Raw genomic sequence first — 12104 nt, 5'->3', positions numbered from 1 at the left:
ATTCAAATTGATAACCCCGTGCTGTAAATGCCACCACTCAGATGAACTGAGGTTTCAGCCCTAAATGGGCTTGGATGAGACTTTGGGGCCCAGGTTCTCTGAAGTACCAAGTCCCAAATCTTTGCAGAAAATTAACAGAGCCCTGATTTCCTCCCTGAAATTTAAGTACAGGGTTAGCTTTTCTTTCTTTGAACCTCAGTTTTCAGTGTCATACATTTAGTCTCAAATACACAGATTTGACTGGAGTTGAAACACTGGCTCAGAGATCAAAAGCCACCTCACTGTGGGTACTGTCCCTTTTTTTGCACAAGGAACTTTTCATTCTTCCTCTGAATTATCTCTGATACACCCACAGAAAGGAGATCATAAGCCTGCTCAGCTCCAGCTTCCCACAAAAATGGTGTGGATGTGACATGTGGCAGTGACCCAGCTGCCTAATACTGCTTTCTGCTTTACCAGCCAGATTTATCATGCAGTCCAAGTAGCAATTCCTGCTATCAGTGATAGCTGATATGCTTAGAATTCATTGCTGAGCAGCAGCAGCAATACCAGTGCTGGTTCATTTGAGCACTGTTATCAGTGCTTCACCACATTGGCAAAGAATAGTTTGCAGTTATACCACATGCTACACTACTTTGTAGCTAACATGTAATTTATGTTTGTGAAACAGTAGTATATACCTACCAGCCCCTTCCTAATGGACTTAAATCACCCTCAGGTAATTCCCTGAAATTTGATTCCTAAAGCCAAAGCATTCCACAGCCTAAGCATTTATGTAATGTGTATTATGTGGACTCCTTCTCCACAGTAGCAGTTGCTCAGAGGACAACAGCTTTTCTAGGATGGCAGGGGACTTGGTGGATACTGAACCAGAATGCTTACCCACCAGGGTTTGGCTTCCTGAGGGTGAGGCTGGGCACCTTTAAGTTAAATCTGGGCAGCTGTCTTGCCAGATGCAGAGAGCTGTGAGCTGATGTTTTGGAGGAATGAGAGTTCCTTACCACAGATAATGGAGCTCATCCCCTTGGCAAAGCATTGTTCCAGCTGTCTCTTCTCGCAGTACTGGGATAGCAACCAGGTGTTTTCTGCTCTGAGGAAGATCAGTTTGCAGTCAACGAGTACAATAGCAAGGGGAAACTTAGATAACTCCATGCCACCTCACAGGAAAATAAATCATGAACCAGGGCAATAAGCTGTTCATCCTGACCTCAGACATCCTCTAGACTGTGCATCTGGTAGCTTATAAGAAGTAAATTGTGAAGAACAGGTGTCTTGTGCCAAATTCTTCTGGCTTTTTTTTTTTTTTCCAACTGGAAAAGCAGTTAGTTGGAATGTTTTGATGAGTCTTGAACTGGTTCTACCTCAAGTCTGTCAGAAATGGCCAAAATCAGGGGGCAGTTCTATGCCATTAATTGTAGATAGCAAATCAGACAGCTTGTGACTCATTGTGCCTTTGGGCCGTGGGAGGGAAGGATTAATGTAGGGGCAAGAGAAGCCACCACCACCAGATGCTGTTTTTGTTTTGTTACCTACAAGCTTGGCTAGAATGAATACTGATTGGCATGACATTAGCTTCCTTCTGCCGTCACAGAGCAAGGGTGTTAGAAAGATAATAGGAAAACCAAATCACTTTAATAAAGGAAAAATAATCAGAGGTAGCAATGCTTAAAATTATAAGGCCTAAGTAATCATCATTTGCTTGGTCGTTGGTTCTTAGTTTAATTACTTTTAAAATTCTGATCCAGGAGTTTCATTAGCACAGGTTCAAATGCGTAATAGAGTCAATTTTCCATGCCAGCTTACAACAGGAAAGTGAACAGATCAGATTCCAAATCCCCTAAGGCTTGGCTTTCTCTGACAGATGCTGAGGAACATGAAAAGGGCTTTGGCACTGAATTTAGAAATGGGAACTCCCATTGTGTGCAAATCCTGTATAGATGGATATGCTGTAAAAATCTAAACTGATTTATACCACTGTACTGGTACCTGGCTCATTACATCTGTAAATAGATGCTCTGCCTAAGGGGTAAGAGCTGAAGTTCTGAATGCCAAATACAAACATTTCTGTGAGCTTTTTTATTTTACAAACATCTTGCCTGCCTGCATACAAAGGCAAATCTGTTTTACAAGTTACTTTTTCAGAGCAAGTGATCCCAAAGCATTCATCATTTGTTGTTAGGTGTACACACAGGTAGGTTGCTTAGAAGTGGTTCTTTTGATGCTGGAGGGATGACTACAGCTGGAATACAGGGCACTGTTCCATGTAAAAACAGGTGGCTTTGTGCTGATAATAATGGAGGAAGTACTTTCTTACAGAACCTGCCAAGGTGTCGACAGCATTCATGTAGTGCTTGGGGCACTTTATTTTTGTTTTTGTTTTCTGAAGTCTTCTTTGAGCACTTGCATACAAAAAGCTGTCTGGCTCCATGTGAGAGCAGAGATACATTTGCTCAATACCTAAAGCTGAGATGCTTTCCAAAAGCGATGAGTGCACAACAGCTGCTGCCATTATATTGTGGCCAGATTTTCAAAATCTCTGGGGTCCAACCTTCTGAGAGCAGAGGCTGGGTCAGTCTTCAGCTGGAATACTTGGCAGCAGGGTGGAAGGTGAAACAGCTTCTTTCAAGATCATACACAAGTAAATAGAAACCAGTGTGAAAAGCCCTGTCTCATTCTAAACTTAGAGGGGTGAAATGACCCATGAGCTGAAGATACTGCACAGTACTTGATTTCTCTGCCTAGTTACACTCTTGGCCACAGGGAGTTCACATGCACTTTATTTCTCAACTTTACAAACCTCAGGAAGGGCATTGAAGGGTATTGGAGCCTGGGGAAATCACTTGCTGCTTTTTAGGCAAATATCTGTTGATAATTTTACAGCTTCTGTAGCAGCAGTAGGCAGTGGAGGAAAGCATCCTAGCTGGCAGATTCCAGTGGGGATAGTTCACCTGCTTATTAAGTATAGCCTCAACAGTGAAGAGAAGCACTGCAAAGGACAGCAGACTGCCCTCTGGGTTCAAACTAAATGCTCTTTTTTATCTACAGTTGGATGCAGAAGCAAGTGACCATCTCAAAGAGCTCCAGGTGAAGCTGAACAATGTTTTGGATGAGCTGAGTGCAGTGTTTGGTAACAGGTGAGTATTACGAGGTCCTTGTCCTTGAAGCATTCCTTTCTTTTGTCCAATCTCATTCAGTCAGGTTAAGAAGAGAAGAGAAACTCCTGTGAACTGCATTATATTTTTCTTTTTGTCCTAAATTCATTGCCTTTCAAATAGTGAGACCATCTAAAGAAGTGAGAAATATTTTTAAAGTCTTTCTCTTCTGTATTACTCTGCTTGGAAAATGTAACATGGAGATCTCTCAACTGTGAAATGTATTTGACTCACATAGAGTGATTTTTTTTTATTTTTATTTTTTTCTGTAAGTAGTGCTTGTCAGTAACAGAATTGCCTGCTCCTTTACTGCTCAGAAAGCAGTTTCCAGCTTAGCATTTATGAAATAACATTCATGTTTAAACGTTCTACTCTAAATGTATGAAACAGCTGACTGATTTCTGATTGTTAAATGAATATTGGGATAAGAAGGAAACAGGTCTGGAATTTGAGATTGACTTGTTCTAATGCTGCAGCAAATGGTGTTTTCTAATGTTTCAAGGAGAGGAGCTCTCTAAAATATTGCCAGAGTAATTGATAGCAATTAAGTTTTATTACAAATCATGTTACCATTTACCTGAGGATAAAAGTGTGCTCAGCTTTATAATAATTTTGTAGTGAACCATAAAAGATGTCAATTAAGGAAAATCTAAAAATGCAGAACTCCTAACTGATCTTCAGAAACAACCACTTCTCATTACAAACCCCATTCATTTCATATTGTGCTCCATAACAGGATTAATGCAGGCATAAACCATAGTGTAGCTTGGATATGGGCAAGGCAAAACAAATTGTACGAACTTGGCCTCCTGGGTTCTACAGATTTGCAGTATTTATGACTAAAAAATCATAGTGGGATTTGTCAATGACTGTTTGGATTTCAGCTCAGAGAGCTAAGCAGGGAGATAAGTGAGGAGTTCCCAATGCCAGTAATGGATGCTGTACCAAGAAATGGGGAGACTCAAACTGTAACTGAATTGAATCAATAAGGTTCATAACTAGATGGAGGGCGAGTGAGAAATCATAATTAGGAGGGTGATTTTTTTTTTTTTTAATCTGAGTATTGCCTCCATGGTGTTGCTGCTACAAAACAATTAAGGTACAATCTTAATATTTGCAAATATGATTTAAAGAGATTACCAGTATCAGCATAGTTACTGGGAAGTGTTTTAGAGAGATGAGCCAGGAGGAGATTTAGCCAATCAGATGGCTCAGATGCTTTGTTCATTCCTTAGCAGTAGCAGGGAGTGAAAAGCAGAGCTGCAGTTTTACTGTATAAGCAGAATCTTCTAAAGGATGTAAACTTAGAAGATAAGACAGATATCTGCAATATTCTGTGCAGAGTCTGTAAGCAGTTGCTCCTACAACACTGTGAACACCTGATGCTGCAGATCTGAACTCCTCTTCATCTGTGTGATATAATTGCATTTGCTGAGAAGGCAGCACATGTCAAGGGAACCTCACCACCTTTGAGCTGAGAGAGGATTTTGTCTGGACACAGAAGTACTTTCTGCTTTAAGAGATATCATAGAGAACAGGAGTCTTGGAGGGGTTTATATTCATGCAAGGTTAGCTGTTGTACTGTCCCTGGAGGCTGAAGGATTGAAGAAGGGAATTCCTGCAGGAATTAGCGAGCATCAGGCCCTGTCAGACAGCATAGGTGAGGTCATTTGTTAGCTTGCTGCTGCCAAGGACTCCTGTCAAACTGTACATCTACACAAGCTTCACTTTCAGGTGAACCTGTTGCCACAGTAACTGATTTATTATTTTTCATAGAATTGGTAACAGTTTTAGCTCATTTTTTATCTTTTAAGGCATTGTTATTTTTTATCCCTGGCTGGGAGGTTTAAAGCATCTTGAAGTGGGGCCCTGCAGCTGATGCAGTATTTGGGAGAACTGTGGGGTGGGATTAGCCTGTGGCAGAACAGGAACTGTCAGCAGTACAGGAAATTTTTTTATGCTCTTTCATTTGATGTGATTTAAGTCTCTGGTTAAGCTGACAGTGTAGCCACAACTGACTGCTGCAAACCTCTTTCTGCTAGAAATGGGGAAGGAGGGAGGCTTCACGGAAGGAAAGCTCTGGAATTGTTCCAGTGAGAGGCAGGCTAGAAGTGAGCAGAAGGGACTGAGAGGCTGGAGGTGGCAGTGCAGTAAAGGTGACCAGATGGAGAAGGAAGGTGAGAGCCACGGGGCAGAGCAGTTGTACAGTAGCAGCCAACCCACGGGTGTCCTGGGTGGCTCACACACCAGAAGTTCAGGTCGTTTATGCAGATGTAAAGCTGACTTCCAGATTAGTGTCCCTGCTCTTAAAACTTTACCCTAGCTCCTAACACTGGCTTATCTTCCTGGTTTCAAGCCCCTGTGCCATTAGTGGATAGTTAAATGTCACTTGTAGTGCCTGTTGTTACTAACTGTTCTTTTAAATGTCAGAGCCTTTTTTCTTTATTTGCTGAATTGATTTGTTGTCAGCTCTGCTGATCTATTCATAATTTTTAATCATTGCATTATTTAATTTTGAACCTCCTCTTAGCAGGAAGAGATGGAAAAGTAATTGTGCTTTAATGCCTTGTGTGTCACTTCATTACAGGGACACTGCTCATTGCACAGCTGAGCCCCACATCCCAGTATGACACTTGGCATGGACTGTATGGCAGTGAACTGGTTTAAGTTGGTGCCTGCCTTCAAGCTGTCTCTGTTATTTTAAATACTTAGCCTGTGATGGGTCATAACCAGATTTCTGCTGATGGACTCCTGGGTGCTCAGAGTTGTGCATGCATTGTGTCATTGCAGAAAAATGGAGAAAGCAAGGATACAGCAGGGTGCTTTGAGCTAAGAATAACAGTGTTTCTTGAAATCAGGAGAGGGTAATTTCCTTCTGCAAGATGAATGAACAAACTCTTCTCAAATGTGATTGTGTCTCGTATTCAGAGGTGATCAGCTGTGTGTGGGTGGTGGGCATACGGAACTGGAGAACATGCCCCTTGGTAATAAATGCAGTAAAGAAAGAGCAGCAAGTCTCATAAAGGAAGAGTAACTGAGTGCATGGTTTATGAACTTGCAATATTTTACCTTGTATCTCTGCCACTGATAATCTTGTTTTTGCCTCTCTCCTATCTGTTCAGCTTTCAGACTCGTATTGATGAGTGCGTCAAGCAAATGTCTGATATCCTCTGTCAGGTGAAAGGGACAGCAAATTCTGCTGCTAATGCCAGAAACACAGTTGCACAAGATGCAGATAATGTCCTGAGGCCATTGATGGATTTCCTGGATGGAAAGTAAGGGAGTGTTCAAACATATGCTACACATACAGTTCATTGGATTGGAACAGGAATGGAGCAGAGAGGAAAATAGCTCTGTATTCTTGTATTGTTCTTGAGATGTCTGGTCTCCAAATTTTCAAGAAGAATTAATAGCTTTTCTTCCCATGTCTGCTTCTCACAAGCCATGGATAGCCTCTTCAGCCCTCATTCCGTGCCAGAGCACATTCTCAATTCTTTTTTCTACCTCTGACAATTAAAGCAATCAGCAAAACACGCTACTGATCAGGTAGTGGAAAAGTCTGAAATTCTAAATTATGTAACTATGCTTTTTTTTCCTATAGGAATTGTACTGTAGCCAATTAGCAAACAAATTGAAAATAGTGCTTACATACTTGATACACGTACTACTCAGTATCCCAGTTGTGTTAAGCATGTGTGTTCTGGTCATACCGGTTCTGTTCTGACTAGCAAATAAGCTTCTAAACTATCTGATTGCATAAGCTTGAGCCATTGCTTTCATTAACTGTTGCCATTAATACCATGCAGCATGATTCAGCTGTGCGAGGACAGCTAAATGGGGCTGACTGGACATAATTTTTGTCAGCCAAGCCTTGAATTACAAAGAGAAATAGTTTTTAATCACTGTAGAAGTTAAATCTCTTGCTGATGCACAGTAGTTCTTTATTTTGAAAGGAGTGGCCATCAGTTTTCATAATAAATGCCTCAAGAGATGTGAAGCTTTGCAAGTTTAAAATATAGGGGGTTTGGTTGCTCTTAGTGTTGATTATCCCATCTTTGCTTTGGGTCACTGTGTGCTAAGTGACTTTCTGCAGCAGTCATTACATCTAGGAGCTTTCTCATTTAAGCATTTTCCATGCATGCCTTCATGAATCCTGAGAAACCAGACTCCTTTGTGCCGCTGGGAACTTGTTATTCCTCAAGCTTGTCATCCAGCTGTGGAGCAAGTAATTTTAATTATGATAATCCAAGCCTGGATTATTTTCTTTCCTCCTTTACAGAAGGAGAGTATTTTTTGATGCTTACTGCATCCCCCCCGCATCAGTCTTGTCCCTGTTTGTTTTTGTTCATTTACTGTCTAACCAGCTGTGGGAAGAAGGGAAATTTGGAGAAGATGTTACACACTGTAGAAGAGCCAGCTGTCACCTGTGCCCTGCTACTGGCCACAGAGTTCCTGTTCTGTAGCTCTCTTAGTGTGATCAGTAAATGCTGAAGTCTAGCGAAGGAAATTCTAGTGCTTCGTGGCCTTTTTGATAGCCTGTACAATAATAAAGGGAGAAAAACTAGGGAGATAAAGCAGAACTTCTTTACGTTAGAGCAGACAAACATATGGCAGTTGATTGGTGTTGAATGCAATCATAACAAAATGTGGAGGAGTCCAAGTAATGCTTCAGAGGAGTTGTAGAGGTTAAAGATTTGGAGGCTTGAGCAGCTATCAGAAGCTGTACAGGAATTTCTGCATAACACTCTGGGAAGTATTAATTTAAGGCTTTCAACATCATCATCATCATGGCTAGGCTTCGCAAACGAAGATTTGGGAAGGGCTCTACTCACGTTTGTTGCAAGTGTGTCTTTCAACATATATCCTTATAATAACAGTTTGAAGTTAAAACTTATTATTCTGTATTTATAATTTTTTCCTGTATTCTCTATAAACCTGATACATCTTTTTAAGGGAAACCTGTTTGATGGTACCTGCTCTTATTTGGATTATATATACTATTCCCAACCACCTATTACCAGATGATACCTTCTGTAATCCCCAGGTCAAGAAACAGAAATCATTGAGTTCAGAAATATCAATAATCCATTTTGGCCATTGTATCTAGTGCTAGAACTCCAAGGTCGAGCAAAGGCTATACTTTGTGAAAAAGGGAGACCCTTAAAGCAATCATTATAACTTTGGATAAGGCACTGGTTCTTTCGTATACATCTCCTCTGTCATTTCATATTGCACTCTTTGAACTTACTCAGTTCCTGCTCTCTCCCTGCAGCCTGACTCTGTTTGCAACAGTGTGTGAAAAGACAGTGTTGAAGCGGGTGCTGAAAGAGCTCTGGAGGGTGGTAATGAATACCATGGAGAAGCTGATTGTGCTGCCTCCTCTTACAGACCATACGGTAAAGCATTTTCTTCTCCCTGACTCATACCAGAAAGTGTTGCCATTGCCTGTGTAACTCATCTCCCTGACCTAATGAGTCATCTCTCCAGGTAAATTTGGCTGCTTGAGGTTGGAAAAACATGTCTGTAACCTAGTAAAGAAAGAGAGCAGCTCTCTTTATGGTAGGGTTGCAAGATACAGAGCAAGCTCTAGAAAAAAACCAATTAAAATTCCGCGATCCAAAAGGAGTTTCTATCCAGTGTGTGAACTCTCGTTAATTAGGGATTTGCAATCCTCTAAGGAGAGCTGTGCGTGTCTGTGCTGTGCCATTAGTGTTGTGTTCACGGCATTAGGTCAACACCTGTAAGCACTTTTGCCTAATCATCTATTAGTCGAGTGTCCCTCTGTACAGATGTGGTTGATTCGAGCTTGATTATTAATGAAGGCATCCCCTGTTTTGCTCCCCAGAAGACTTTAACATCAGTATGGCAGGATATCTCTATCTGTGATGTTGGGGAGTTGGAAGTTTGTCCAGATAGTTTTCCTTCCAAGGAAGTCTTTTGTGTAATTGTTCAGCTCTGCAGACTTGCTGGATGAATATGTGTCATGAATGTAGTGGTGCTTTTAACCATAGAAGATTAACTCTTCCCCAATTTTGAGAAACCATAGAAACTGATTAAGTATCAGTCACAGATGCCCGGCTGCTCTGGGGGATGACACTCAGTTGCAGGCATTGTGAAGTTTGGGCTATAACCTCATTATTTACAAATGATCCAGAACTTCTTTTCATCTCTCTGTTAGAGTAAACTTCCAGTCTGTGGCTAATTTATGCAGATTTATGTTTTTTCCCGGTGGTGGGAAGAACAATAATGGTTTTTACTATTCAGCAGTTGCCTCATGTATTTTGAGTGGACTTCTTGGGTTGCAGTGTCTCGGAAAGTGATGCAAACCTGCCTCTTGCACTAGGTGTATCTTGCTCTGAGGGGGAAGGCCTTTGTCTCTGGCCTTGATGACAACTTTAAAACTGTTGAGATGCAATGCACTGTCATACCTAAGACCATAAAATTAGCCTAAAGTGTAATTTGCTAAAGACTGCTTTCTCTGAGCTTATATTCAGAGTAATCATTTCTGATTGCCTTTTTAATTTATAAGAAAGAAAAAGAAAATTAATTTAGGAGGATGAAATTTCTTTCTCTTGGTTGAATCGCTTTTAATAAGGAGTCTTTGGGGACAGGTGCTAAAATCATCATGTAAGAGCAGCATTAACATGACCCATTTGGAATGGAATCAGTGAGATCAAGGGCCTCAGACAGAACTAGGGAGGAGCTGCTTGAGCTTTATACTTGCTAGTTTTGGATTTCAAAGGCAGAGTAGGAGAGTGATTCAGTGCTTGTATCATGAAGGAGGCAATAACTGCTATCAGCCAATTCTTCCAACCTGCGGGATGTTGCTGTAAGCCATTTAGACTGCTCTTCACAAACAGTTTCTTATTGCCATCACTTCAGTTTCAAATTGAGAGGCAAATTGAAGTGTATCCTCAGTTGTCTGAGGTTATGCAAAATGCTTATCACTGGATGGTAGCAAGGAGGCTGAACTAGTCCAAACTGGAAAAGAGTTGCAGTTTCAGAAGGAGAGTTGTGAACAATGCAGTGATTCAAATGGCCTTGAGCAGGGAACCTGTAGTGAGGCTAGATGAGCTACAAGGACAAAGAGCTTCTTCCACTGTTCTCTGGGTTGTAGCAATTTATTCTGTCACCACCAGATTTTCATTATTCCCAGCAGTGAAGGCTGGAGGGCAAGGCAAGGCAAAACTCAGGGTTGTCAGCATGGGCAGAAGCAGTAGTTTCTCTTTGCTATTCTACTTCTCTACCAAGCACCTCTTATCTAATTTTGCTTTTTTTTTTTTTTTTTTTAAAGCACATCAGACACAAATAGCCTCAGGCACTGCAACACACTTTCCTCCCAGCCCTCAGCAAAAGAAAGCCACAGTGGTGCCTCTCCAGGTTTGAAGGACCACTGATGGGGATTTCCCTCCTTAAACTCCTCTACAGCTCTTAAGAAGTAGGGGATATTAATGGCAGAAAAGAATCTCTTTTATGGAATATTTTCTCTTCTTTCTGTAAAATTGCTGGAGGTGCAGAAGTGGTTTTGATGGTGATCATGGCAAGCATCTGGTGGAAGTTCCCATCACACTGCAGTTTGTCTCACCTGTGACTTGCATGACCTTGGCACTGCACAGTGCTTAAATGCCATTCTCCAGACTGATTGTTCCACTTAAATTAGCTCCTGGAAAATTTTGTGCAGGGGTGGGGCCCAAGGGGGAAAGTGTCAGCTACTGCTTGTGAAGGATCCAGTGGGGACAGGGCAATTTTACAGCCTCCCACTCTAATGAACCTGAGCTGTGGGTCCTTCATGACTTTCAGATGCTTGAGCCCCTCTGAGCATTGGCCACCTCACAAGCATTGGCTTGTGAGATTAGTAACAACATGATCTCCAGTAACTCACCAAGTAATTCACACCTCCCTAATTTCAAGATCAGCTTTTAATTAAACACCTTCCGTCTTGGTTGAGTGGATATCTACTTTGGGAGTCTTTGTTTCAGGGTTCAGTGCACAACACTTGGGGATATTAACAGGTTAGTTACATATTTCTTTCTTACTGCTTGAATGAATGGATGAAACTATACCATGCAATCAGTAACTAGTGAGGTCAGCGAAGAGTTGCTTAGTTTACAGCCAGATGATTCCTCTGGAGCCTCTCCTTTATTTATTTCACACAGTACACTGCAGCCATTCACAAGAGGCTCCATTTATGTTTGTTCCTGCTCTGCTTTTTTCTACTTGTCAGACTTCTCCTCACTAAATGAGAACACGGTCCAGGATAAGAACTAAATTTCCTTTAAGCTGAGGACATGTGACTTCCAGACCGTCTGTTCTTTGGGCTCATCTGCCTGAGCCACTTCAGAGCTGTTTTGTGGTGGAAGAGAGTGTGGCTTTAAGAGGTTTTCCGAAACCTTTCTTAACCTGTGTTAGTTTAAATGAATCCTCTCTCTTGTGCTAGCTAGGAGCAGAAGAGTTTAAGGCTGCCTCTGTGATGAGGAGAAAAAGCTTTTGTAGCCTTGAATAAAATTATGGTCTGTGAACTGCACATGTGTCTAGATCTCTGTACTGACAGGTAATTATTTTCCCCTTTTCATCCCCACTTTTAAACCTATTTTGTCAGTGATTAATACACCACAGTGGCAAAAAAAAAAAAAGTCTTTTAATGTATGCAAATGAACATTGCCAGTTATGATAGAGTTTTTTAAATGAACTTAAAATGCTGTTAAAAATTATCAGATCTCATTGTTGTTGAATGTAGGAATTGAAAAAATTATGGGAAAGGAATGTACAATAGCAGATGAAACTTCCTTTCACTGGTATATCTCAGAAAAATAAGCCTCACTAATAATATGTTTTACAAAAAAGGATTGGAATCCAAAAGACTTGCAGTAGGCTTTTGTTTCCCAACTTTGTCAACTGAGCAGTAGGACAGTTAAGCTTTGGGGGTTTGAGCTGCTTGGAATATAAATCAGT

At 41.1% G+C, this 12104-nt stretch overlaps 1 protein-coding gene across 1 annotated transcript in view; it reads left to right on the top strand.

Moving 5' to 3' along the window:
* Positions 1 to 12104, top strand: part of UNC13B (unc-13 homolog B) — a 181858-nt gene that overhangs the window by 151728 nt on the left and 18026 nt on the right. Inside the window, exons 30-32 of the mRNA XM_029961542.1 lie at positions 3046 to 3134; positions 6275 to 6427; positions 8425 to 8548. Of these exons, the coding sequence (XP_029817402.1) occupies positions 3046 to 3134; positions 6275 to 6427; positions 8425 to 8548 (366 nt within the window). The remainder of the gene's footprint in view (positions 1 to 3045; positions 3135 to 6274; positions 6428 to 8424; positions 8549 to 12104) is intronic.

This window comes from Manacus vitellinus, unplaced genomic scaffold (assembly GCF_001715985.3).
Source record: "Manacus vitellinus isolate BGI_N305 unplaced genomic scaffold, ASM171598v3 scaffold_36_pilon, whole genome shotgun sequence".
Lineage (NCBI taxonomy): Eukaryota > Metazoa > Chordata > Aves > Passeriformes > Pipridae > Manacus > Manacus vitellinus.
The sequence above is the reverse complement of the archived record's forward strand: the minus strand, read 5'-3'. Positions and strand labels throughout refer to the sequence as shown.